This window comes from Vombatus ursinus, unplaced genomic scaffold (assembly GCF_900497805.2).
Source record: "Vombatus ursinus unplaced genomic scaffold, bare-nosed wombat genome assembly UNPS02014811.1, whole genome shotgun sequence".
Classification (NCBI taxonomy): domain Eukaryota; kingdom Metazoa; phylum Chordata; class Mammalia; order Diprotodontia; family Vombatidae; genus Vombatus; species Vombatus ursinus.
The window spans coordinates 5,749,821-5,777,219 of NW_020954589.1; the positions used below are offsets into that span (position 1 = coordinate 5,749,821).

The 27,399-nt window shown below is 39.2% G+C and overlaps 1 protein-coding gene across 2 annotated transcripts in view; it reads right to left on the minus strand.

Annotated features, from left to right (window-relative positions):
* Positions 1 to 27,399, minus strand: part of TRIM26 (tripartite motif containing 26) — a 36,479-nt gene that overhangs the window by 8,397 nt on the left and 683 nt on the right. The window contains exons 2-6 of one of the 2 annotated variants that reach the window (XM_027876239.1): positions 26,219 to 26,353; positions 15,973 to 16,269; positions 12,505 to 12,608; positions 1,022 to 1,510; positions 687 to 782 (exon numbers count right to left, since the gene is read on the minus strand). In XM_027876239.1, the coding sequence (XP_027732040.1) occupies positions 687 to 782; positions 1,022 to 1,459 (534 nt within the window). In that variant the 5' untranslated portion in view covers positions 1,460 to 1,510; positions 12,505 to 12,608; positions 15,973 to 16,269; positions 26,219 to 26,353. The remainder of the gene's footprint in view (positions 1 to 686; positions 783 to 1,021; positions 1,511 to 12,504; positions 12,609 to 15,972; positions 16,270 to 26,218; positions 26,354 to 27,399) is intronic. The other variant, XM_027876240.1, reaches the window with a different exon arrangement.

Genomic DNA, 27,399 nt, shown 5'->3' on the forward strand with positions numbered 1-27,399 from the left:
TTAAATTTGAGTTCACTACTCTAACCAAACTAATACTTTCTTTCACTTAGATGACTATCTCATAGCCACTGTACACTTGCTGCCACTGGTGGTGCTCTCAAGGATGCCTTCCTTTAAATCAGTCCATGCCAACCTCCTTTCTAAGCAGTCCCACTCAGGTTTGCTCACTGTCCTTTACATTCTTTCCATCATCACTTATGGCCTATTTGACTGAATTTCCATGCCTGGAATTCTTTTCCCTCCTCTTTTCTGTCCCCTGGCTTCAGCCTGGCTTTCTTCAGATCTAAAGTCCCACCTTTTGCAAGAAGCCTGTCCCAATCTCCCTTAATGCTAGTAACTTCCCTCTGTTGATTATCATCAATGTAACCTGTAAATATCTCATTTGTACATAGTTGTCTTTACATTGTCTCCTCCATTGGCCTGTGAGCTCATTGAGAGCAGAGATTGTCTTTTGTCTTTTGATGTATCCCCAGCACTTACCATGTTGCATGGCACATAGTAGGCACTTAATAAATGCAAGTTGACTGACTGAACTCACTAACCAAATTCATCTTTTCCTTCCTTTTCTTCTGAAATATTTATTATAAATGTATATTATATGTATATTAATCTGATATGTTTACTATATCCTCTCAGCAGAAACCCAGTGAATGTGCCTAGATGTTTGGCCTGAAGACTTCACTTACCAGCAGGTGCTGAATCTCAGTTTCCCCCTTCATCTGAAAGCTCTGAACCCTCTCTCTGTCTCTCCTTAGAGTACCCAGGTGACTCAGGATTTTTTCCTGTGGAAAAAATTAGCAGATAAAGGACAGTTGGGATCTAATTTGAGGCCTTGGACAGGGCTAGTCTAGACTATCAAATTATTCTCACTCAAGGTTTCCTTAGTTATTTATGGCAGGGGTACCCAATTCTAATTTGCTCAAATTCTCAAGGGGAGATACATTTTCTCATCACCCTCCAGGAGGATGTTTGTGACCCTCCTGGCTACAAGTTAACTGAGCTAGGGACCACCAAGGCTTACCCGGTGGGGCTGGGCAGCCTTTTCAATGAGGATGGCCGTATGGTACTTGTGCTCCCTGGACTCCCGGCACATCACACAAAGGAACCGCCCATCATCCTCACAGTAATAGTGTAGCTTCTCCTTGTGCCGTTCACACTGCATCATGGTCATTGACTCAAGTCGCTTCTCCTTAGCGTCTCTCCCCTTTTCCACATTGAGTCTCTCAATATTCTGCACAAGGCTGGCCAGCTGCCAAACTGGCCGAATATTATCCTTCTTAAATGTCTTTTTACAGAGTGGGCATGATGGGCGGCCGCCTGGGGGTGCTCGGATATCTATGACACAGCTTCTGCAGAAGACATGGCCACAGTCGATGGTCACTGGGTCCCTCAGGTAGTCAAGGCAGATGGAGCATGTCACCTCCTCTTCCAAGGTTCTCAAGGGGGCAGAGGCAGCCATGGTGCCTGGTCCACAGGAATGATCTCTGCTCAATGGGTAGGCTCCTTTTTCCTGTATACCAGAGGATGGAATCAAGAGTATGCATGGGAACTTGTTATAGTGGCAAAGAACTACAGGAAGAAAAAATAGGTGCACAGTGAACAGGGAAAAGCTAAACAAATGGTCACACAGGGATGTAATGAAATATCATCTGGCATAAGAAATTACAAATATAAGAAATTCTGAAAAATATGATTAAACTTGCATGAACCAATGAAGGATGAAAAAAGTAGAACCAAGAAAACAATAAGCAAGATGATGACAACCAACTTGGCCCAAGAAAATATGAGGAAATGTACCTTTCATTTGGAGATATGAGGGAATATGGAATGTTGTATTAAGCTGTCAAAAGATTTTGTTCACCTGGTGTTTTTTTTTCTCCTTTGTTACAAGGGATGCTCATTGGCATGGGCAAAAAAAAGGAGAAGTATGACTGTGGTGTAAAAATAAAAGTGTTATGTTTGAAAATTAAGGTTAACAGAGAGACAAAGTTCCAAGCATGATCAACTTGTTAGTTAGACAAGTAGTCACCAATAAATTAGGTCAATGGCCTGTCTCAATGACCAAAGACTATGAGATAGGGCTTACTAGTCTTCACGTAGTTTTGCAAAGCAAAAGATAACAAAGAACAGGGAGCATCACAGATGGAAAACAGTAGGATTGGTTACAAAGCCCCAAGTGTCATAGTCAACAAAAATAATATGACTGACTGAACATCTGGGGCTAACAACAGCCCCTCCTTCAATCCTGCTATCAGGAAGGGTTGCTTGAAAGGATCTATCTGCTCATTAGCTGAACAAAGATAACAAGACTTCTTGGCTCCCACCTTCATTCTGTAAGGCCTGTTAGTAGGATGACAGATCTCCTTTAATTATATGTTGGGGTGCAAGTTTTATTAGTTAGATAACAGGCTGCCCTTAAGGATATCTGGAAATAATATGCATTTCATGGAATTAAATTAAATGGCATAAAAATGCCAATAGTTGTTCTAGGATTCCACCAGTGTAGCTTAAGAGTCTAAAAGATAACAAGTTTTTTTCTAATCAAAGTGACTTAGAGGGAAACTGAACTTTTAAACCTTAACTCAAGGGGAAGCCAGGTGGTACTGTGGATAGAGCTCTGGCCTTGGAGTCAAGAGGACTCGAGTTCAAATCCAGCCTTAGATACGTGCCACTTACTAGCTGTGTGACCCCGGGCATATCACTTAACCCCAACTGCCTCACCAAAAAAAAGAAAAAAAACCTTAACTCAGAACTGATGGCTGAATTTTTAAACCTATGGCTATATGAGCTAATTAAAAGACAAAGGGACAGTATAGAGTAGTTACACAAAATACAGAAAAGGCTTACTTACAGGACAAAATCAATTTTCAGTTTCACAAAAGTTAGAAACAATTTATTTAAATTAATAAAAACAATTTAAAATATTGTACATAGGACTAATAGCTATCAGTCACACTCAAAGGCACCTCCTTCAAACAGTGACAAAAGGAACCAATCAATCAACAGACATATATTGCGTGACTAATATATGCCCAGCATTGTATTCACTTAGGGGTAAACTATAGGATAAGATGTCGAACAGTGTCTTACACATTTTAAAAAATGCTTATTATACACATTAAGCAATTAAGAGAACAACTAAGTGCTAGATTATACAGTACAATCAGTAAGAGCTTCAGGGGTTTGGAAAATAGAATGAGCACTGGGAGCTGCTACAGCGATCTAGGAAGACTCCACAGAAGAAGCAGGACCTAAGTTGGGCCTTAAAGGCTAGGAAGATTAAGATAGGAAGAAAACAAAGGGAAGGAAATTCTGGTCCTAACACTTCATTCAACATGTATTCATGAAACAAACTTAAGCACTGTGTGCAAAACACCTACTATCTATGTGACTGACTCTAAGTGGATATGTTGTTTGTTTTTGTCCAAACTTGTCATTTCATCTATGTAGGAGTCCTCAGTAAGAAAATTTCCCTTAAATATTTTAATCTATTATTATTCAGTCGTTTCAGTTGTGTCTGACTATTTGTGATCCCATTTGGGATTTTCTTGGCAAAGATACTGGAGTAGTTTGCCATTTCCTTCTCCAGCTCATTTTACAAATGAGGAAATTGAGGCAAACAAACAGGGTTAAGTGACTTTCCCAGGGTCACACAGCTAGTATATCTGAAGCCACATTTGAACTCAGGAAGATGAATCTTCCTGACTCCAGGCGTGGCACTCTAGCTACCTCTCCCCCACATCAGACAATGATACGTTTTTAAAAGTCTCATAACAAATATGTATGATTAAATAAAACAAATTCTCTCATTGGCTATGTCCAAAAATCTATATCTATTCCTTCATTTTAAGTACACCCCCTCTCTGGCAGGAAGCAGACAGCATACTTCATCTTTTGTCCTCTGAAATCCTGATTCGTCATTGCATGGATCAGACTTCTTTAAAATTGTCTTTGTGTTTCTGTCATTGTATAAATGCTTCTCCTAGTTCTGTTCACTTCATTCTACACCAATTCACACATGTCTTCCAAGTTTCTTCTGAGATTATTCATTTCATCATTTCACATTCCAAAATACTCCATTACATTCATATATCATGATTTATTTAGTCATTGCTCAATAGGCAAGCACCCCATTAGTATCCAATATTTTGCTATTATGAAAGGCGATGCTATAAATATTTTTGTACCTTTTCCTGGCCTCTGTATTTTTTCCTGGTCTCTTTGGTATGTCTGGTAGTGATGTTACTGTGTCCGTTTAGTGACTTTGGGGACATAATTCCAAATTGCTTTAGAAAATGGATAGACCAACCAAAAAAAAAAAAAAAAAGAAAACGGATGGACCAATTCACAGTAAAAGTATGTTAGCATGTCTGCTTTCTCAGAAGCCTCTCCAACAGCTGTCAGTTTCCTCTTTTGTCATCTTTGCTAATCTAATGAGAGTGAAGTAGAACCTCAGAGATGCATTAATTTACATTTCATTAACTACTGCAAATTGTCAATGATAGCATCATGTAAATTAATTATAATTATTATTGCAAATCATTAATTACTAATAATTTGGGACTGTGGATAGAGCACCAGCCCTGGAGTCAGGAGGACCTGAGTTCAAACCCAGCCTCAGACACATAACTCTCTAGCTGTGTGACTCTGGGCAAGTTACTTAATGCCAATTGTCTCACTAAAAACAAAAAACAAAAAACAAACAAAAAAAACCAAACCAATTGACTGTTCTTCCCCTTTGACCATTTATCTACTGGGAAACAGATCTTAAGTCTTATGGATTTGAATTAGTCCCTTATATAGAAGGTATCTCAAAAGTTTTTTAAGTTAAGTTTTAACAGCTTAAAATAGTTCATATGCTGAATCTGGGACCTTTCTCAGTGATACTTGGTACAAAGACTTTCTTTCCCTCCGCTACTTGTTCCCCTTCTAATTTTCACTGCATTTGGTTTTATTTGTGCAAAAACTTTAATTTTATATAGTCAGAATTGTCCATTTTATGTAGTTACATAACAGATCATTTTCCAATACAACAAAATGAATCCTGCATAACAACAAAAACCAAATGAGTCTAACAGCATTGGCAAAATTCCATAGCCATAGGCCTCAAACTCTAGTGAGAAAAGTACACTTTATCCTCTCTTCTCTGAAACTATGATTGTTAATTGCAATTAATCTGAGTTCAGCTTCCTTTTAATGTTGTTTCTGTTTAGATCATTTTTGCCATTGTATATATCACTCCCTTAGTTTTGACTTCTTTTCCGTGAGTCAGTTCATTCAAGTATTCCAGTGTTTCTCTGAATTCCTCATATTTGTCATTTTGTCAATAACACTGCATTACATGCACACTTCACCATTTTTTCAGTCACTCACCAAATCAACGGGCACTTGCTTTGTTCCCAGTTTTTTGTTACCATAAAAAGTGTTGGCTAGGAATATTTTTGTACATAAGGGGTCTTTCTTCTGTCATTGACCTCCTTGGTATATAAGTCCAATAGTGGAATCACTAGGTATGAGCAGTTTAGTGACTTCTCATATTGAGTGACATAATTCTAAACTGCTTTTCAGGTATTTGTACCAATTCATAGATCAACCAACAGAAATATTAATGTGCCTGAGTTCCCACGTTCCCTCCAACACAGAATGCTCCATTATGATGGATAGGAGGTAAAAACCTCAAAGGTATTTAAATTTGCATTCTCTTATTATTGGTGATTCGGAGGATTTCATATGGCTGTTGACCATTTTATTTCTTCTTCTGAAAACTGTTCATATCCTTTGACTGCTTATCTATTGGGGAATGAAATTTAGTGTTTCAATTCCCTATATATCTTGGTTATCTGACTGTGCTGAGTCATTTTTCAGTCGTGTCTGACTCTTCTTGACCCCACTTGGGGTTTTCTGTTATTGTTCAGTAATTTTCAGTCACGTCTTCATAACCTCATTTGGGGTTTTCTCGGCAAAGATACTGCAGGTTTGCGTTTCCTTCTCCAGCTCATTCTGAAGATGAGGAAACTGAGGCAAACAGAGTTAAATGACTTGCCTAGAGATACACAGCTAGTAAGTGTCAGAAGTCAGATTTGAACTCAAAAAGATGAGTCTTCCTGACTCCAGGCTCAGCACTAGCTGTTCCCATCAGACTTTAATCATAGGTATTTGATGCAAAGCTTTTTTTCCCCCAACTGACAGTTTCTCTTCTTATCCCTGTTGTGCTGATATTTTTTGTACAAAAGCTTTTTAATTTTACCTAATCAACATTTTCTCTTTCATGATCTTCTCTGATAGGCAGGCATTGTAGTGAGGAGGAAAGCAATTCAGATACAGAGTTTGAAAAACCGAGAAATACAAAACTGGAATTATGCTTAATTAAAGACATCAGACTGATTTCTTGATAAGGCCTGCTATGATTTATTAAACTTAATCAAACTAGCTTGTATTAGTTAAATTGTTAGAGCTTAACTTCCCTATTCTCATGAACCTAAGCTCATGGTTTTATAAGAATTCCTCTTCTTTCTGTACAAGTTAAAGTTCTTTTAGCGTGAGTTAATTCCTCATTTTGACTCAAAGAAACTTACAAACTTTCCACATAATGTTCAACTAAGAAACTGATGTTGTCAATAGCCTATTAATCAATAAAATTCTGTAATGCCTATTCAATCAAAGGGATTCTAGCTCCGTATCCCCAGAACCACAATTTCCCTATTTTTGTCCTTAGTCAAGGTACCTAAGGTCTGTTAAGCCTACCTTGTGGTAAACTGATACAATTTGTGGTTAACAAACTCTGCACTGACCAATCAGAAATCAACAAACACTCATGTTACTAAAGTTTTGTAATTTGCTTTAACTCCTCTTTATTGACTATAAGAAAGCTCTATAAACTCTCCAGTGTCCTTGGCTACTAAGGAGTCTTAGACCCCCATTTATTGGCAAATACTAGCTTTGCTAATGAACGGATTGTGCTTGGAACTTTAATGCCTCAATTTCTCATTATCACAGATTTCTACCATCACAAAACCTTGATTCATTCAAGTCCTGCCATTTATACATACCAGTTATATAACCATATGCAAGTCACTTAATCCCTCAGTGGCCCCAAGATATTCTTGGATTTATCAAATACTATGTTTGCTTCTGGTCTTGCTTATCTAGTCTGTTCCACTGATCTATTTTTCTAATTAGCATTACGTAGTTTAATTTTGATTATTATCTCACAAAACAGGGGGTTTCAAGTCTATTAAATCTTAAACTGCACCAAGGCTTTTGGGACACCCAAAATGAGATTTGGTAGTGCTAGGCCCAGTGCATTCTTATTTTCATAATTTCTCTTGAGCTCTAATCTTTTTGTTCCTATAAGTGATCTTGTTATTTTGTCTACTTTTACAAAGCTAATCCAATCTCTTGGTGGTTTGATTGATGTAAATTCATTTAGGCAGTATCATCATTTTATATTATATTATTTATATTATATTAGTAGGGCACAACTATGACCAACCCACATTTCTCCAATGTTTAAGTCTTCTTTTATCTCTTTAAAGAGTATTTTGTACTTGTATTTATAAAAAATTCTATGGTTCTGGTACCCAAACATTAGCACCCAAACATTTCATGCATTTTGTAGTAATTCTGAATGGATTTTAGCAGCATGATGTAATGGATAGAACTGTCCTTGAAGCCAGGAAAGCACTGCCTCTGACATACACTGGCTATATGACTCTGGACAAATCACTTGGCACCTTCTCAGCAAGTACCCAAGACTATAAATTGCTGAGAAGATGCCAAAGTAGATAAGTTAAGGAGGCATCTTCCCATGGAAAGTTTATTGTATCCACAGAATCACAAGTTAAACCCCTGTCCCTACCCCTTTAAGAAGATTTGTGTTTTCTGTCAAACACACACACAAAGAGAAAATGCATTCAAAATAACCACAAAATGCATGAACTGTCTGGTTATTTACCTATCAAGTTATCTAATGATTAACTCCTCATTAATAATGTGGGAAGTACCCCTAAATCAGCTGTTGGTACAGTTTGACTTGTCAGAGAAAAAAGCTAAAATTTTAAGAAAATGATAATGGTACACAATTGAAACAATCTTGAACTATTTAAACATGGCAGGGAAGTCACGCAAGCAGAACCAGATAGGCATCTTGAGGGCAAGACAGGAGGCAACATGTGCCAGTAAAGTCAAACCCTTACCATCATCTTGACCATTATCTCCCCTCAGACCCTGATGGGGAAAGCCTAGGACCCTGAACCCAAAAGCTCTGGGAATAGTGACATTATATAATGACATTAAAGAAATGGCATTTACTGCTTTGCCACTACACCCTAAGGACCATGGGACTTTTCCATCTGACTTGGAAATGAAATGTCCCATGCATTATTTCTCCCATTAGAAGGTGAGCTCCTTAAAGAGAAGGGATTGATTTAATTTTCTCTGTGGATCCCCAGCACTTACTACAGTGATCTGCACATAGAAAGTGTTTAAACGCTTTATTTCATTCATTCATTCATTCATTTTTTTGGATTATTTTATCTAATTATTTAGCATCATCTCTATGGTATCTTTCACATTTATCTTATTGATTACAATATTTATAGCATTATAGTCTTCAAGGGTTATATTTAACACTTCTGCTTTTCTGAATTTATTAATGATTTCTTTTTTTCCCCAAACATGTGGTCAAATCTTATAAAGGTGTTATGCAGTGCAGAAATGTATCTCCTTAAGATTCCTGTTCAGTAATTGCCAAAGGTCTATTATCTCTATTTTTCCCAATATTCTGCTTAGATCTTTAACTTCTTTCCTGTTTATCTTTCTGTTAGATTTGACTAAGTCAGAAAGAAGAATAATGATATCTCCAACAATTATTAACTATCTAGATCTTCCTGTATTTCCATTAACTTATCCTTTAAGTACCTAGATGCTATACTAAGTGCTTTGTTGCAAATATTTAATACTGATAGTTTCATTATATATGATGACTGTAAGCACATTCCCTTGCTTGACTCACTTAACTACATCTATTTTTACTTTGGCCTTGGCTGCGATTAACATTGTTGTTCCTGTTTTTTAAGATCCTGCAGCTACTCCTTATACTATTCCAAATCCTTATTTTAACTATATGAATCTTGGTTTTGAGTGTGATTCTTATCAACAATGATTGGATTTTGTTTTCTAAACCATTGTCACTCTCCTACATTTTATGTGTGACTAGCTCCCTGACATTCGAAAATTAGTGTGCATTTATCTTTCCACCAAATCCTGTTAAATATTTCTTCTCTTTCCCCTTTTCCTCTTTCTCTACAGATTATCCCCACCCTATTTTAATCCTCCCTTCCATAATCAAATCATCATAGGCATAAGCAGCAAGGCATTCTGAGAGGGAGACAGGAGGAAAGATTGGTTAGGTAGGCCAAACCATCACTACCACCTTGACAACCAACTCCCATCAGAACCTGGTGTAAACAGCCCAACCCAGAATCCAAGAGCCCCAGGAATAGCCATACCTCTCAGACTACCAAGGCTTCTTCCTGGATGGCCTCTGAAGTCATTTTAAAGGAAAACAACCCTTGTGTTGATGAAAACAACCATGATGATGACCAGCATTTTTACAGCTTCAAAATTTGCAAAGTGTTTTACAAATATCACGTTTTATCCTCACAACAACCTTGGAAGGTAGCTGCTATTATTACCATTTTACAGATGAGGAAACTGAAGCAAACAGATTATCTTGCCCAGCTAATAAATGCCTGAGGTCAGAACTGAACTTGTCTTTTAACTCTGCTTCCTTAGAGGCCACAGATACTAAAGACCAGGAAACAAATTCTCAGTTTGAGCTGCAAAAATGTCTGGCTGTCCAAATGGCAACAGGCAGATCAGGTCCTCAACACCTACTCTAGTAAAACCCTAAAAACCACACCAGGCTGAATAATGATTAAGAAATCAGTAAGGATCTAAGACATCTTCAAAAACCTCATGATGGAAAATGCTATCCACATCCAAAGAAAGAACTATGGAGTTTGAATGCAGACCAAAGAATACTATTTGCTATTTTTTTTTCTCTTCTGTTGTGCTTTGTTTCCTCTTTCTGGAGGTTCCTCCTATTAGTTCTAACTCTTACTTACAACATCACTAATGTGAAAATATGTTTAATAGGAATATATATGTACAGCCTATATTAGATTGCAAGCTCTCTTGGGGAGGGAGGTAGAGAGGGGGAGAAAAATTTAAAACTCAAAAGCTTATGGAAGTGATTGTTGATAATTCAAAATAAATTAATAAAACATTTAAAAAAAAAAAGGAATCAGTAAGAATGTACAGTAAATTACTACTTTCATACTAATACTATCCCCCTACACACACGCAAGCCTACTGGCAAAAGGAGAGGGGGCTGCTACCAAAGCAAACATCAGCCCAGACAAACTTGCCAACAGCCTTCCCACTTTACCAGAGACCACCCAGAGAAAGGTATAGCTTTCAAGTTTTCAAGTATCCAAAAGCAGGAAGAAGTGAGGGCTTCTAAGAGAAAGTCTCAGGCAGAGATCAGGAAACCACAGTGAAGAATTTAGGAGCCACCAGAAATGGCAGTAACCACTGCAGGTAGACATCTTGGTCAAGACTTCAGTAACTGCTTTTCTCCATATTATTTTCTTCATACTTGGGGCACTCAGTACCATATTTCACCACATAATCATCACAGATTTTATACCAAATTTTTTTGTAAAAAAGTAGGGTGCGACCATTATGTAAAGCTTTTTAAAAATTGTGCTGATATTACTTAAAATCATTTTTACTAAACTGTCTTTGAAGCAAGATTAGGATGCACGAAATACACATGAACATATGTTAAAATTGAATACTGACAATGCAGCTCACAATATTAGAGAGATAAATGCATATCTATATGCCACTGGTGAATACATTGCTGCTCTGTTTACCTTTTAAGCAGCATAATGAACAGAATTATTGCATGCCATGATTACACAATGGAAAGTTATAAACCAATTTTTTGACTGAAAAAACAGGGTGTGATGATTATGCTGTGGCGACAATTATACAGTGAAATATATCAAAGTCCTCTTCAACACTCTTGGCTTCCAGTTCATCAACTTCCTCAATTCATTGTCACTTCACCTCAGTTACCTATAAAAATGGTCATATTTTCTGTTCTCATCATCACATCTAACTGTGATACCTCCATAATCCAGAACCAAAGAGACAAAATAGCATTCTGATAGGACACTGGACTTGGAGTCAGGAAGACTAGGTTCAAATCTAGCCTCAGCCATTTATTAACCATACAATCTTAGGCAGGACACATAACCTCCTATGTTCCTCAGTTTCCTCATCTGTAAAATGAGAGGGGGCTGGATTCAGTGGCTTCTGAAGTTTCTTCTAGCATGAAATCTATAATTTTTGTCAGCTTTGAAATCTCTTTCTGATTATGACACCCCTTCCCACTTTGCCTCAATGTTCCTAAGCTTAGACTTTGTCCTTATCATGACCTCCTGAACATGACCTACCATAACTCCATGCCATGAAGTCAACATTGGCTTTTCCTTCTCCCTCACTGCCCACAACCTGTCAATTCTTTGTCCCCAGTATCTATCAATTTTAATCACCTTTATTCCACTCACATGGCAACTATTCTGGTTCAGGCTCTCATTATCTTTCACCTGAACTACCCAACCTCCTGATTGGTCTCATTATTTCCAGGGGTTCTCCTCTCCAATTCACACTTCACATAGCTGCCAAATCAATGTTCCTAAGACACAGATCTAATCATGTCCCTCCCTCCATCCAAAAATTCTTACTAGCTCCCTACTGCCTCTGGTATAAAAAACAAACTTCTCACCTGGCATTTAAAGCTGTGAACAATCTGGTTCCAGCCAACCTTGACATATTTATTTCCTGTTATTTCCCTGCACATACACCACATTCCAGCCAAGATGTCCTAAGTTGTCCCCCAAACTCAAGATGGTATCTCCTCTGTATCTTTGCACTGGCTGTTCTCAATCCCTAGAATGTACGCTCTCCTCACCTCAACTTCTTAGAATTCCTAGCATTCTTCAAGAATCAGCTTAGGTTCCATTCCTGGGAGAATCCTTTCCTGATCCCATTAGGGGTTAATGTTCTCTCCCTATCAAAATGGCTTTGTATTTACTTTTCTGTGTACATATTATATCCCAGAGATAGAATGTAATCTCCTGGAGATTGGGAATTGTTTCATTTCTGTCTGAATCTCCAGGGTCTGCCTAGCACAAAGCCTTGTATACAGTAGGCACTTAACAAATATTAATTGGAACCAAGTTCCCCCCTCCCCCACAGGGAGTAAGAAGAGCTAGACTCTAGGATCTGGCCAAATGGATTAACCTAAAGCAGGTCACTTCTCCTCTTGGCCTCAATTTTCCTCATCCATAAAATTAAGTCAGACTATCTCTACAATCCCTTCTAACTAGCATCCATTCTATGATTTTTAACTCTCCCTGGGCCTTCACTCACAGAAATTCCCAGTGGAGAGAAGATGATGATTAGTCATTAGTGGTTATGTTTCTTGCATCCTTCTCAGCATTTCGTTCTTCCCAACCTGGTTAATGATCACCGATCTGAAAGAAGTCAAAAAGTAGTTTCTCATCAGGAAAAGTCAAAAGCAGGGCAGTAAAGTGGAAAGCATCTTGAATTTGGGAGTCAAGAGGCCTGGTTCTGAATTCTGCCTCTGACACTTAGCTATGCAACTGTGGGCACAACCTCTCATTTTCCTCACCTATAACTTGAGGATAATAATATTTATACTATCTTCTTCATGGGACAGTTGTGAAGAAAGTGCTCTGTTGATCTTAAAGTACTACAAAATACAAGCTATTTAAATTGGCACAATGGATAGAATGCTGGACCTGGAGTCAGGAAGACCTGAATTCAAATCTAGCCTCAGACACTTAGCTATGTGAACCTAGGTAAGTCACTTAACTACTTTTTGCCTCAGATTCCTCATCTGTTAAAAGGTGGCAATAATACTACCTCCCTCTCAGGGTTTCTATGAGGATAAAAAAAAATTGCAAAGCACTTTGAAAACCTTAAAGCTTTATATAAATACTTATTATGATTATTAATTTTATGAATTAGGAATTTATTATATATAAATATCAATCCTAAAGAAAGGACTCTGGGACATCTATCATCTCACCAGATTTCTATAACAGCAATAAATTATTATAGTGTTTTTAGCTAAAGTGTTCCTTCGCTAGGAATTCAGAAATCTGTATTTTTGTCTTACTTCCATATTTAGTTGCTTCATAGCATTGGGCAAAATATTAAAGCTCTCTGGGCTCAGATTTTTTTATATGTAAAACAGAAAGAAAAAACCCTATCCTATATGCTTTGTAGGCTTGTCATCAAGATAAAATTAGTTAACAGACTGGGAAATATTATCTTAAGTATAAATATAAATAACAGTAACAACTCATATCTCCATAGCACTTTGGGGTTTTTCTCTCTCTGCAAGAGCCCAGTCATATTGTAAGTATTAATTCTCCATTTTACTGGTGAGCAAATTGATGCTCAAAAAAATCAGGTAACTTGCCCATTACCACACAGCTGGAGTGACCAGTTATAGAATAAAAAGTCAAAATTCAGGTCTCTTTACACTACAGCATATCTTCACTATTAGAAGAGTGCTGCTGGAGCCAGCTAGACCTCAAGCACTGAAATCAGTGGGTGGAAACAAATCTCAGTTGGTCTAATTAACATGAGAAATCATCAGGAAAACAATTTAAAACTCTTCCTCCTTCTCAAGGAAGAATAAAAGGGATCACTTTTCACTTCCCAGATTATAGAATCTGATTCAGACTGGTTATCCAATCAACTTTCATGAAATTTCATTTGCTCAAACTCACAAATGGAGTGAATAAACTAAATATTTAAGTTACTCAGAATCTGAGTTACAGAGAAAAAACACATTTCAACCACTCTCTCCCAGCAGTAAAGGGAGCTAATCAGAATCACCATTTGTAGACTGCTCTCTACTGCCCTCCCATCTTTCCCCTTCTCTCTTTTCCTCCTTTCTCCTCCCTTCCCCCACTGCTGAGCCCAGCTACCTCCTACCTAATCACTTTTGTCTGCCTAGTGCAGTGGAGAGAGAAGGTTGGATTTGGAGCTAGAAGATCAAGGTTCAAATAGGTTCTACCTGTTTAGGTCTCCTCATTTGCAAAATTAGGTTAAATTAAATTATTGGTATGATCCCTCCCAGCTTCAAATTGTATGCATCCATCTCCTTTTTCTTAGGCTCCTCCCTCAAATTGCACCCTCTATCTCTATTCTAGAAGGCACCAAAGGTTCTTCTCTGATTAGACAGCCTCAGCTCAACTTCCCATGGCCTTGAGAGTAAGTCTGACCACTCTGTTGCAACTAAATCAGCAAGTCCTAGTTTAACCTGGATACCACCCAAGTTAATTTTCTGCTTTCCAAAACCAACTTCTTTTCATTCTTTCTTTTCCTTATGTGGGTTTTAGTCACACCCAAAATCAAATTCAAACAATGTGTTTTGTGATGAAAGGGCCTTAGGCTGGGCAGCAGAAAACCTAGTATTCATTCAGATTCTATCACTCCCATTCTGTAGCATCAACAGAAATCATACCCTCTCCGGGCCTCAATTTCTATATCTATAAAATGAGAATCTTATCTATCTTGTTCAACTCATAGGATTTTTGTAAAAATCAAATGATAATACTAATGGGGAAAAAATGCTATAAAATTAAAAGGCACTGTATAGATTCAAAGGATTAATAACAATGAAGGAGGAAGAGGAAGGGGGGGAGAGGAAGGACAAAGGGGCAAAAAGGAGTGGATAATTCAACTCTGTTTTTGAAATACACAAATTCAGGTCCATGGCATTACCTCAGCAGTGCATTTAGTATGTGGAGTACAAAAAATATCAGTCTCTGAGTCATAAGACCTGAGCTCAAGGCCCAAATCAGGGCCACCCTCAATATCTGACTCTGGTCAAGTCACTTCATCTCTAAGTGCCTCAACTTCCTCCTCTCAGGTCGGCATAAGGTTGTTACATTCCCTTAAAGCAATGCTTTATGAACCTTAAATGCCTTATAAATCAGACGTAGCAGTACTGTGTCTCATAATCAGGATTGTAAAAACAATAAGGCTTACCATCCCTTTGGTTCCCTGAAATCCCAAAGAGAATAATTTATACACTCTCTAAGAGGGGGATGGGGAAAAAGCATAGTGAATATTCATGGAATGACTGACATCAAGGATGTCATGGTTATTAATATAATAAAATATTTCCATTTAACAGCATTTTACCATTTACAAAGTCCTCATTTTTGTTCTTCAGGACAACCCTGTGAGGGCAGGAGGCAGGGCAGATATTATCCCCCGTTTACTTGAAGCACAATGAGGTAAAATAACTTGACCAGGTTTGCAAAACGAATATGTGGCACAGCCAGGGCTCAAACCCAGGTCTCCCCTTTTCCGTTACAACACATACACCCCCTAGAGCTGCGCCTACATCAAAGGTCAGCAATCCTGCTGGTTCTTTATGGGCAGGCAAACCAGGTCATTTTGAATAAAAAAAAAAATTAATGCGCTTTAGGACACGGATGGTCCACCTTCCCACAATCTCCTTTGTAACTCCATGCTCTGATGCCTCTAAGAAATAGACCTAAGAAGCAAGGAGCTAGGCAACAAGAGATAGATAGATCACCACCTGGAAAAGGAAAGGTTAAATGCACAGGGAGATTGCGCTGAAAGAAACCCAAAGAGCTGCCAGAGCTCTAAACCATCATCAGGAATCCATACGTAATACAGGCTGCCCACCCCCTCACCTCCCTCCCCAACCACCGCACCGATGCCCGCATTTGGCCCCTCTGGATCCTGGGATTGGGGGTGGGGGAGGGGGGGTTGGGGGAAGACGGGCGGAGAATTATTGAAGCTTTAACCTTGATGGCCTATACTCACCAGCCCCAAGCTCTAGTCCGCAGCTAGGTGTGGGAGGGGAAGGCGGGGAGAAACGACTGTATGGCCCCCCAGCTCCCTCCAGCTGTGGCTCCGATCTTCCAGGAACAGACGGCTCAATAGAGAGTCCCCACCCACAGGACGCCACACTCCAGCCAGCCCGCAGCGCAGATTTTTTTTTTTTTTTTTTAAAACAAGGCCGATCCCAGGATTGGCTGTATCCAGGTAATATCTTCCAATCACATTTTCAAATTCTTTGAAGTCACCTGTTACTGGGTAGGAAACTGAAGACAGCCTTGGCTGGAAAAGAAAACTGAAATTGGCTCCAGGGGGTATTGGAGGGGGAGGAGGTTGCTGTTTGCCTAAGGCCAGTTTTTGAAGCTGAAAGGACTTCCCACTTTTCAGCTTGTCTCTAGAAGAACATGACCCTTTGGACAGACCTTCGGGGCTTGGAAAAAGCCATCCCGAGGACAAGAAAAAGAACTTTTTCTGACTCACACTTCAGTACCCCAGAGCTGGCTTTCAGTTCCCTCCTTCAGCAGGAAGTAAAAGAGAGGAGAGTGGCCAGGCCCCTGGGCCCCACCAGACAGATATCTGAACCCAGATGGCCAAGGAAAGGGTCACAGGTCCATAACAACTCCTGTTAATAATTCGCCTTAATATAACACTTGCAAAATGTTTTCCTCAAAACAACTCTTTGATAATAACAATAATAGCTAACATTTATAAAGTGCCAACTATGTACCAGGCACCTGTACACAGCACTTTAATAATAATAGCTACAGAGCTTACTATGTCACAGGAATTTTACAAATATCATTTCATTTGATCTTCACAACAACCCTGGGAGGTAGGTGTTATTGTTTCCATTTTAGAGATGAGGGAACTGAGGCAGACAAAAGCTAAGTGACTTGCCCAAGGTAATACAGCTAGTTAATGTCTGAGCCTGGATTTAAACTCCAGGCTTCTTGACTCAAGAGCTCTGTCCACTTTGTCATTTGATCTTCAAGGTCTCTTCCAGCTCTGAAAGCCTGTGTTCCCAAGTATTAGTTCCCTAATTTACCAGGAAAAAAAACTGAGGGCCAGAGATATGGCATGACTTCCTCAGAATCACATATCCAGTAAGCATCAAAGTGGAAATTTGAAGCCAGGTCTCTAGGAGAAAGGACCTCAAAAGATTTTGTTGGTCACTTAAAGGCAGGAATGAAAGTTTTGCAAATGAAAAACTGAAGAACTCAAGAGTCTGATATTTTGGATGGGAGGGCTAGAGTATAGGCTGATTAGGCGCAATCTGCCTACCAGATTTTAACCAGGAATACTAAGGAATGATCACCCTAACCTAGAGCAAGGTCTATGATGGAGATACTGTAGTCCTGATCCCCAAGAAATGGAGTTCAAAAAAATAGAACTAACCCTGAAGGTATTATTTAATTGGGTGTGACCATGATCTGTACTAAGAAGAGCTAGGTACTTAAAGCAAAAATCTTCTGCAGATGAAAAGTCTTTTGTAGCCAATGCCCCAAAAAGAACATGTTGTCCACTCCTAGAATAAAAAAAGCTGGGAAGGTTTTGGGTTTTTACGTCTACTCCCTCTGCTTAAAAAAAGGTTTTGAATTGAGCGAGCCCATCCTTCTCATTAGCACCCCAGTAAAGTAGTCCAGCTGAATCTAAAAGCTGGAAGCTTTACAACTACACACACCAAGAATCAGTGCCTAGCAGTGGCCAGCAATAACCCCAAGTCCAGTGGAGAAACACTCAGCAAAGGCAAAGCATCTGGCCAGAAAATATACATTCAGCAGAGATCATACGCTCAGGCTAGAGAGCAGGCCCAGCAGGAATGGAACAATAACAACAGCAGAAGACATTAGCAAGCACTGCAATGTTGGAGTTCCCCACATTTGTCCTAGCTATGTGTGCTCCCTATATGTGTCCCTTCATCTGTGAGAATCAACTCTTGTTCCCTAATGTACACCCTTTTCACATGTGCCCAAACCAAATCGCTTCTCTATGTTTGTGTTTTTTCATAAGATACCCTTCGTCATACCTAAAGGACTTCCAGTTAAAAAAGCATCTCATGATTTAAGGAATAACAAAATTGAGAATGCTCTATGTGATGATACAGATATTTTTGGCAGATGTAGAGTATTAACTAAACAATATGAAGGCTCAGTATTCTCATTTAGTTACCTGAACAAAGGATTCTATTCTAAAGGCTCTATGAAATTTATGGAGAGTATTTGAAAATTGAAGATAAAGAGATAATGCATTGAGTCAAAACCCTTTTAATTAAAATTTAAAGACAGATTGTCATTACTGACCCTAAAGAAAAAATATCTAAGGTCCGTCAATTGGGAAATGACTAAACAAATAGTGGTAGATGAATGTAGTGCCATAAAAAACAACGTCTATAAAAAAATTCACAAAAGCATTGGAACAGACACAAAGAGATGCAAAGCAAAGTAAGCAAACCAGGAAAACAATATACATAATAACTACACCAATGTAAATGAAAAGAAAAACAACAAACCACAAAAACCTGAACACTAGTTAACTATAGTGACCAAACTTGCCCCAGAGAAGAGATGAGAAAATGTACCCCCCTCCCTTTCTTGTAGAAGTAAGAGAATGATAGCTGTGAAATATTACATATATTGTAAGACTTAATCACAGGATCACAGACCTAGCACTATGAAAAGTTAAAAATTAATATTACCTCTAGTTTCTACTGTATATATTGGTTCTACAATGTAATTGATTTTATGCTGTATTGATTTTTATAACTGAGTCTGCATCTGCCTAAAGCCACTTTTCCATGTCCTTGAGTTGAGCTCAGGAATTTAACTTTCCCTCTGAGTTAGCTTAAAGTTAGTTTAGTTAACTTGTTACCATGTCTTTTGTCCTTGCCTATCTTTGTGCATTTAGGGGAGTTTTCAATCCTGTCCAAGAAGACAGCAAGTCTAGAAGTTGTGATCCCCTAGCAAAGACTACAAGATGCAGATAATTGTTAGGGCTTGATTAGCCTTACCTGAATGCCAACCTACCTTTCTTAGTATAGTCAGTCATAATGTTCCTGCCCCAACCCTATAACTTATGGCCTTTTCTCCATACCTACCATACCTTTTTATTGTGTGTCAATAAAGTAGGTCCCCTCCCTTTTTTGAGGTTGCTAGCTTTGCTGAAGTTGCTAGTCTGACCCGATAAGTTTCACTGTTAATAATCTGATATTGCTGGAAGTCTATACCTCAGTCTACCTTTATTAAATTTTCTCAAGACAGCTAGAAGAGACCTCAGAGGTCATCTAATACAACCCAGTCATTTTATAGATAAGGAAACTGAGACCCAGAAGGTTAAGTGACTTACCTGGTCAGTTAGATGGCAAAGCAGATAGAGCACTAGCCCTGGAATCAGGAAGATCCGAGTTCAAATTCAGCCTCAGACATTTACTAGCTGTGTGACCCTGGGCATGTCATTTAACCTGTCTCAGTTTCCTCACCTACCTCGCACATTTATTGTGAGGATCAAATGAGATATTTGTAAAATGTTTTGCAAACTTTATAGAGTGCTACATAAATGTTAACTATTATTACTGCTCAGGGTCAGAGTCAGTAAATAGAAGCAGGATATGAACCTAGGGCCTCTGACTCCAGACTCAATGCTCTTTCCACGCTGTCCCCTGTGATGTATTTAGCTAAACTGCTTTTCCCCCTCTTTTGTATTCTTTGTACAAGAAATTACTTGCTGGGTAAGGAAATGAGGGGGAATATAGTCAAACATAAAAGTGATAGGTAAACAAACAATCAATAAAAATTTAACAGGACCAGGACCAGCTAAAGATGCTGAAAGGCTTCTTGTGACAATAAAAAAATTTGAGAGACATGGTTTCTGGGTTATTTAATCATTTTATTAATAGGGCCAGCATGTTATTAATAAAAAGATAGTCATTTGGCCACCTCTCTTAGACCAAAGATCCCTAATGGTGGTGGGCTCACAGTTTATTTGCCCTTCGAAGAGTAGGTATTCTTGAAAGGTGCCAATCAATTCTGACTAACACAATGGGAGGTGAGCTATATCAAAATGAAGGTCTTGGGGTATGTGACTTAGGTCACCCAAATCCTGGTCAAAGAAACATCAATTTCCACATCACCTGTCTCCAGAAAAGAGAGAATCAACATTTTCCCAGACCTGTCAGAACAAACACCACGAGCAGGAATATACCCATTAGCACAGTCTTAAAATTTCTTTTACTCTCTGATTAGATCTTGGCTTCAGTAAATCTTTAAGAGAGATTTCCCACACTGGTTGGTTTCTGGAGGAAGTAGAAAAGGGGAAAAACCATGGTCCTAATACATTAATTAGTTATTAAATACAAGAGAGAAATATTCATTTCACATACTCTGTCCTCAGGACATAGGCTTCACTAATCCAGGCTAAAAAGCTTTTGAGGAGAAGATCCAGATACCCCCATGGAAGAAACATTTGAAATTTGAATTATCTAAACAATTTTCAGGTAATATTTCTGAAAATTTTCAGGGTCCTTAGTAGCAACTGCACAAATAAGCTCGTACAATATAGGCAGGTAAACTGAAGTTTATTTATCCACTCAAGAGTGTGACACACACATCATTATTAGGTGATAGATATCTGTGTCCCACAAGTATAAGTCATCTTGGGTAAGTTTCGATAAGGTACTAGGCAAGAAAAGTTGCTCATTAGGACACTTATATTGAAATTTATGTAGAGATCCCCGTTCTGGTCTCCAGTCTGGCTTGTTTTCCAGATACTTGTTAATCAGTATTGGGGGAGGCTATTTTGAAGGAGGCATCACTTAATCTTCAGCTTTTGTATTACCTGCAATCCAGCACATAACATAGCAGGTCATCCCCTACCTGTTAGCCAGCACATAGAAGCCCATTCCCTTTATCGATAACCTCATTTCTTTATGTTTTGGAAATTAGGGAGAAGCTGAGATGAAATAGGCATTCCCTTTTGCTAATGTGTACCTATCCAAATTGTTTTTATCTCATTACAAAAGTTACCAATAAAAGCTGACTCCATCTTGAATCCCTAGCTGATTGCTAGTGATTAGACCCTCAACCTATTGCTACCTTGTTGCATTTTTTAGTAAACTCCCTGTAATTCTCTTTTTTCCTGAGTTTTGCCTCCTTAGTTGGAGTGAAAACCCAAACAAAGAATTTTCCTGTTAGCACTTAAATTAAAAAAAAAAAGCAAGAACACGTCCTCTACCATAACCCTTTATACCAGACCAAAGAAAATAATCTTTTTTATAAAGTTAGTTAATTAGAATTTACTAGCTCCTACCTCCATGGAATAAGTTGCCCCTCCTAGGATTAGATAGACTAAAGTGATTAGGGGGAAGGAATGCACCAAAGGGGATAGTGTCAAAGAGGCTTCAGAAAGAGAAAGAAGTATAACAGCAAACATAAGACAAAATGGAGTAAATTATGTTCTCCCTAAAATCCACTATCAACGTAAATAATATAGAAAAGATATAAACCAGTATGTGTGAGCTGGATTGAAACAACTGTGGCAATAGAAATTGATAAAGGTAAACTGAGGTTCAAAATTTCCAAGCTTTATCAGTTTATTAACAGTTTGTTAATAAAGTGGATCAAAACAGGTGTCTCATTTTAACCAAATGACCCCAAATGAGATCTGATGGGTCTTTCAAACCTAGATGTGTCTTCCTTCTGATTGGCCTAACAGTACATCATTTGGACCTCCCCTAACAAAGGTAATACAACCCCCATGGGTAGACATTTTAACTCCACGGGTAGAGGAAGTGCAAGAGTCACCTCAGTTCATCCCCTTTCATAAAATGGGAATAGTCCTCACATAATAGGATTTGACTACAGACAATGAGACAGCTGGGCCTGGAGTCAGGAAGACTCCTCTTCTTGAGTTCAAATCTGGCCTCAGACATTCACTAGCTGTGCAACTCACTTGCCCCCATTTGCCTTGGTTCCTTATCTATAAAATGAGCTGGAGAAGGAAATGGAAAACCACTCCAAGATCTTTGCCAAGAAACTCAAATAGGATCACAAAGAGTTGGACACGACTGAAAAATGACTGAACGTGATCAGGCATGCATTTTAGGAAAATCACTTTAATGGCTGAATAGAGAATGAATTGGAGTGGGGAGAGACTCAAGGCAGGCAAACCCACCAACAGGCTATTGCAATAATCAAGGCATGAAGTGATAAGGATTTGTATTAAAGTGGTACGATGTCAGAGGAGAGAAAAGGGTGTGTTAGAGAGGTATTGCAAAAGTAAAACTGGTAGGTCTTGACAACAGTTTGGATATATAGGGGGTGAAATACAGTGTAGAAACCTGAATGATTCCTAGGTAGTAAGCCTAAGGAACTGGGAGGATGGTGCTGCCTTCTGGAAAGGTAGAAGGGGGAAAAAGTTTAAGGGGAAAGATAAAAGGTTCTGTTTTGGACATATTGAGTTTAAGACATCTACTGGACATCCAGTTCAAGATGTCTGAAAGGCAGTTGGAGAGTTGTGATTGGAAATCAACAGAGAGATTGGGGCAGGAAAGGTAGATTTGAGAATTATCAACACAGAGATGGTAACCAGGAAACCAGGAGAGAGTGGTGTCCCAAAAACCTAGAAAACAGAGAGTATTAAGGAGACAAGAGTGATCAATAGAGTCAAAGGCTATGGAGAGGTCAAGGAAAATGAGACTTGAGAAAAGGGCATTGGATTTGGTAGCTAAGAGATCAATAGTAACTTTGGAGAGAGTAGTTTTGGTAGCATGATAAGATTAGAAGCCAGGTTGTAAGGGGTTAAAGAGAGAGTGAGAGGAAAGTAAAGGCATCTATTATAAAAGCCTTTTCAAGGAGTTTAGCCACAAAGGACAGAAAAGATATAGGAGGATATTTAGTAGGGATGGAAGGATGAAATGAAGGTTTTTTCCAGACAGGGAAGACATGAACATCTTTGTAGGCAGTAGGAAATGAGCCAGTAAAGAGGGAGAGACTGAAAATAAGTGGAAGAGAAGGGGTAACAGTGGGGACAATCAGTTGGAGGAGTTGGGATAGAATAGGATCACTTGAACAAGTAGAGGGGTTAGCCTTGGTAAGGAGTAAGGCCACTTCATCATATGAGACAGGGGTGAAGGAGAGAGTGACAGAAGGTATCTGAGTGATGGAAGATGAAGAGAGAAGAAGAGGGAGTTTGTGGCAAAGGGCCTAAATTTTCCCTATAAAAATGAGGCAAGATTCTTAGCTGAGAGAGTTTGGAAAAGGGGATCCATGGGAGGCTTAAGAAGGGATGAAAAGGTTTGGAAGAGCCACTGTGGAGAGAGGGATAGTGGATTGATGAGGGAAGCATAATAAGATTGTCTAGCAGCAGCAAGGGTCCAGTTAAGGTTGCTTAACATAAATTTGTAGTGGGCCCAGTAAGAACAATGGCATGATTTTCTCCACCTTCATTCAGCAGCTCATGTGTAGGAGTTAAGGCAACAAATGGTGGGAGTGATCAATCCAAGGCTGAGTCTTGACTGGACGTGATCATAATGTGATAAGGCGCTTAGCAATTCAAGAGCGGAAGAAAATGTAGAGTTGAATTGGTTCATCAAGGAGTCAAGATGGGGAGAAGAGGAAAATGTAGCTAGTATAGGGAAGATGGCCTTGAAGAGAATTGAGGGTTCAAGGGAATAGAGGTCACAATGAGGATGAAGATTAGGGTTATGTAAGGGAAGGCAGAGGGAGAGATAAAAAAAAACAATAGATTATGATTAGATAAGGAGATTTTAGAATTCTTGAACATGGAGGGTACATTTGTAGGTGATGGCAAAATCAAGGATGTGACCATCTTTGTGTATGGCTGAGGTGGAAGAGTAGTTCATGGGAGGTGAATAGGTTATCAAACTGAGTAGTTAGGTGAGGGAGAATCAATGTTGAAGTCCCCTAGTATGAGGGGAGGAGTTGGAGAGGAGAGAAAAATTGTAATTTAGCTATTGAACTCACTGAGTAAGGAACTGAATCCTGTATAAAACTATTTAGTTAGCAGCTTTTCAAGAAATCAGCAATTCTGCTGGGCCTGAACTCCAGGGATCAAGATGCCCTCCCCAGAATAAGCCAATTACCTGAAATCTCATTACCATGCCCTATCCCCTACTTGGTACTCCCTGATGTCCACCACCACCCTGCTTTCCAGCTTTCTTTTGTGTGCTGTCTTCCCCCATTAGATTAACTCCTTGAGATCAGAGACTATCTCTTTCTTATTTGTAACCCCACTGCTTAACAAAGTACCTGATACATAGTCAACACTTAATAAATGTTTATTGAATTGAATTCAATTGCACTGTGGCTTCAAACATCTCTGAGAAGGAATCACTTGGGAGAGGAAGAACAGGCCTTGGCCAGGTCTCCCTCCCCGTCCCCTTTGACTCAAGAAGGACCTTGTCAGCTTCAAGGTGTGTGGAGGATGTTGGACCTTCCCATCTTCCATTAAGTTCCCTAGCACTGCACTTAGAGACAGAAATGGCTCCCATCTTCCCAGCAGTGTCCTAAAAGACATCCCTAAATTAGCTGGCAGCAGTCCCTCCAAAAGTAGATTGGATCCATGTCTCTACAAGGAACCCAGCAAAGAGAATACAACATATCTAAAGAAAATTTCTTGAGTACCCTAAGAATGGAAAAAAAAAAAGGACTTCTAGCAACCAGGAAATGTGAGTTACTCCTTGGCCACACATGCTCTACAAACCTGAATCCATTTTTCCCTAGCCTTTGTATGTGCAAGAGGTAGAGTGTGTCATGGATTTGAGGGGCAGGGGGAATATTTCGTACCAATTATTTTTATTGTACAACCTTAGTAAATACCTCTTTCTAAATGCTCATATAGGATGAAATGATTCCTAACTGATAATCTCAGGGGAAAAATTCATCAGTGGGAGGCTCAAGTCTATTGCATTAGAGAATCACCCCTGATCCCTCATAGGTACCCCGAGAAGCCTGAGGCAGAGATGTAGACAACCAGGCTCTGGGACTGATCAGCAGGAGTTGGGATAAAGATCCTCAGAGCTCATATGGACTACAGAGAGAACCTATTGGAGTTCTAGCCTTTACATATATGTAAATCCTAAAAGCTGAGAATCTTAAAATCATATAGCTGGAAAGTTTATAAATGTAGGAGAGACAATCTGATGGCAACAGAGTTGTGCACCAAATGAATCCTATTTTTTTTTTGTTTGTTTGGTTTTTTTTTAATACCACTCAATGCAACAAAAGGAAGTCTTTTGTCTTTGTATGCTAGTGCATAGTCTATTAAAGAGGCTAAAGAAGAAGCTAAAGTCTGAGGAAGCAAATAAGGTCAGACTGGAGAAATATAGATATGATATCTTACAAGTACCTGCAGTTGCATCTATTTTGGGGAACAGATAACTTATGGGAAGCTGCTAGACAAGAGCAAAAAAGTCAAGCCCCTTGGAAGAAATGTGTGGGGCTGTAGTCTTGAGTGTGTTTCTCCCTGGGATGGAGTCAAGACCTAGGACTGGAATTTTGTTGTTGTCATTCAGTCATTTCAGTCATGTACAACTCTTCATGACCCAACTTGGGGTATTCTTAGCAAAGATACTGGAGTGGTTTGCCGTTTCCTCCTCCAGCTCATTTTACAAATGAGGAAACTGAAGCAAACAGGGTTAAGTGACTTGCCTAGGGTCACACAGCTATTGACTGAGGCCAGATTTGAACTCAAGGAGTCTTCCTAACTCTAGGCCCTGAACTCTTTTCACTGAGCCACCTAGCTGCCCCTAATGTTTTCAGGGATGCAACAAGGAGGAAAACCACATCAAGGTCAGCTACCAAAGTGATGGTAAATTACTTAACTTGAAAAGGCTACAATGCAAGACTAAAGCCGAGGGAGAGCTGATGCTCAACTTTTTGTTCACAGATCATTGTGCACTCAGTGCAGCCTCTGCAGCTGAGATACAACAGAGTATGGATCAATTCTCTGCTGCTTGTGCTAATTTTGGCCTGGCAATTAACACCAAGAAAACAGAGACTCTCCACCAGCCTGCACCGCATCATCTCTACGTGGAACCATCGGTTACAACAAATGGATAAATTATGAATACTGTGGATAATCTCACTGACCTTGGCAGTATACTTTCCAAGTATGTACATACAGATGATGAGGTTGACTCATGAATTACCAGAGCCAGCTCAATGTTTGGGAGACTCCAAAGGAAAACATGGGAAAGAAGAGGTATTAGGCTACCTACCAAACTGAAGGTCTACAGAACTGTTGTGCTGACCTCATTGTTCTATGCCTGTGAAGCCTGGACAGCATACCAGTGCCGTGCCAGGAGACTGAACGTCTTCCATTTGAATTGTCTTGGGAAGATTTTGAAGATCACCTGGCAAGATAAAGTACGGGACATTGAGGTCCTTTCTTTAGCTGAACTGCCAATCACTCAAACCCTACTACAGAGAGTGCAACTCCAATGGGCTGGCCACATTGTTCTAATGCCAAACATATGTTTGCCTAAAAGATTATTTTACAGAAGACTCACGCAAGACAAGCACTCACACAGAGGTCAGAAGAAGTGATACAAGCACGCTCTCAAGGCCTCTCTGAAAATTTCTGGAATCAATTATGATACATGGGAGACACTGGCATAGGACTATCCAGCATGGTATGTTCACATCAAAGAGGATACTGTGCTCTATGAGCAAAGCAGAAGTGCAGTAGCTCAAAAGAAACATGACATGCATAAATTTAGATACATGTCCATTCCAAATGTTCATATGGACTATTTGTGCCTAACCTGTGGTAGAGCCTTCTGAGGCCATATTGGTCTGATCAGCCATAGTTGGACAAAATATGCCTTGACTCCAACATAGCGGTGTCATTTTGGTTCTCTGTGATTACAAAGGACAACGACCAACTAGGACTGGAATGCACTAACCTCTGCCTGACAACAATAGTAATAACTCATATTTCTACGGAACTTTTTTTTTCTTGCAAAATCCTTTTCTTACCAAAAAAGGTAGATAGTACGAGAATGTCTCTCCTGTTTTATAGATGAAGAAATTGAGGTTCATGAAAGGTAAACAATGTATTCAAGATCACACAGCTAGACGTAGCATAGGCAGCGTAAAATGGAGAGGCTGGATTTGATCTCTAAAGCCTTTTCCAGCTCTAAAATCATGCCCTTTTCATTGTACTGCTGCTGCCTCCTTCCAACCTCTCTACAATTATTTTATTTCCTTTGAGGATCTTCAGCCCTTTTCTCTTCTGACTGGTTCCAGGAACAAACTGGATCAAACCCGATTCCTCCAGGCATCCTCTCCACCCACTATGGAGCTATTTACAATGAACTACATTCTCCAGGAGAGAAGAGAGGAAGACTCAAATTCCCAGAGTACTTTGTGGGCTTCTTTGCTAGAGACTGCTCTCAGT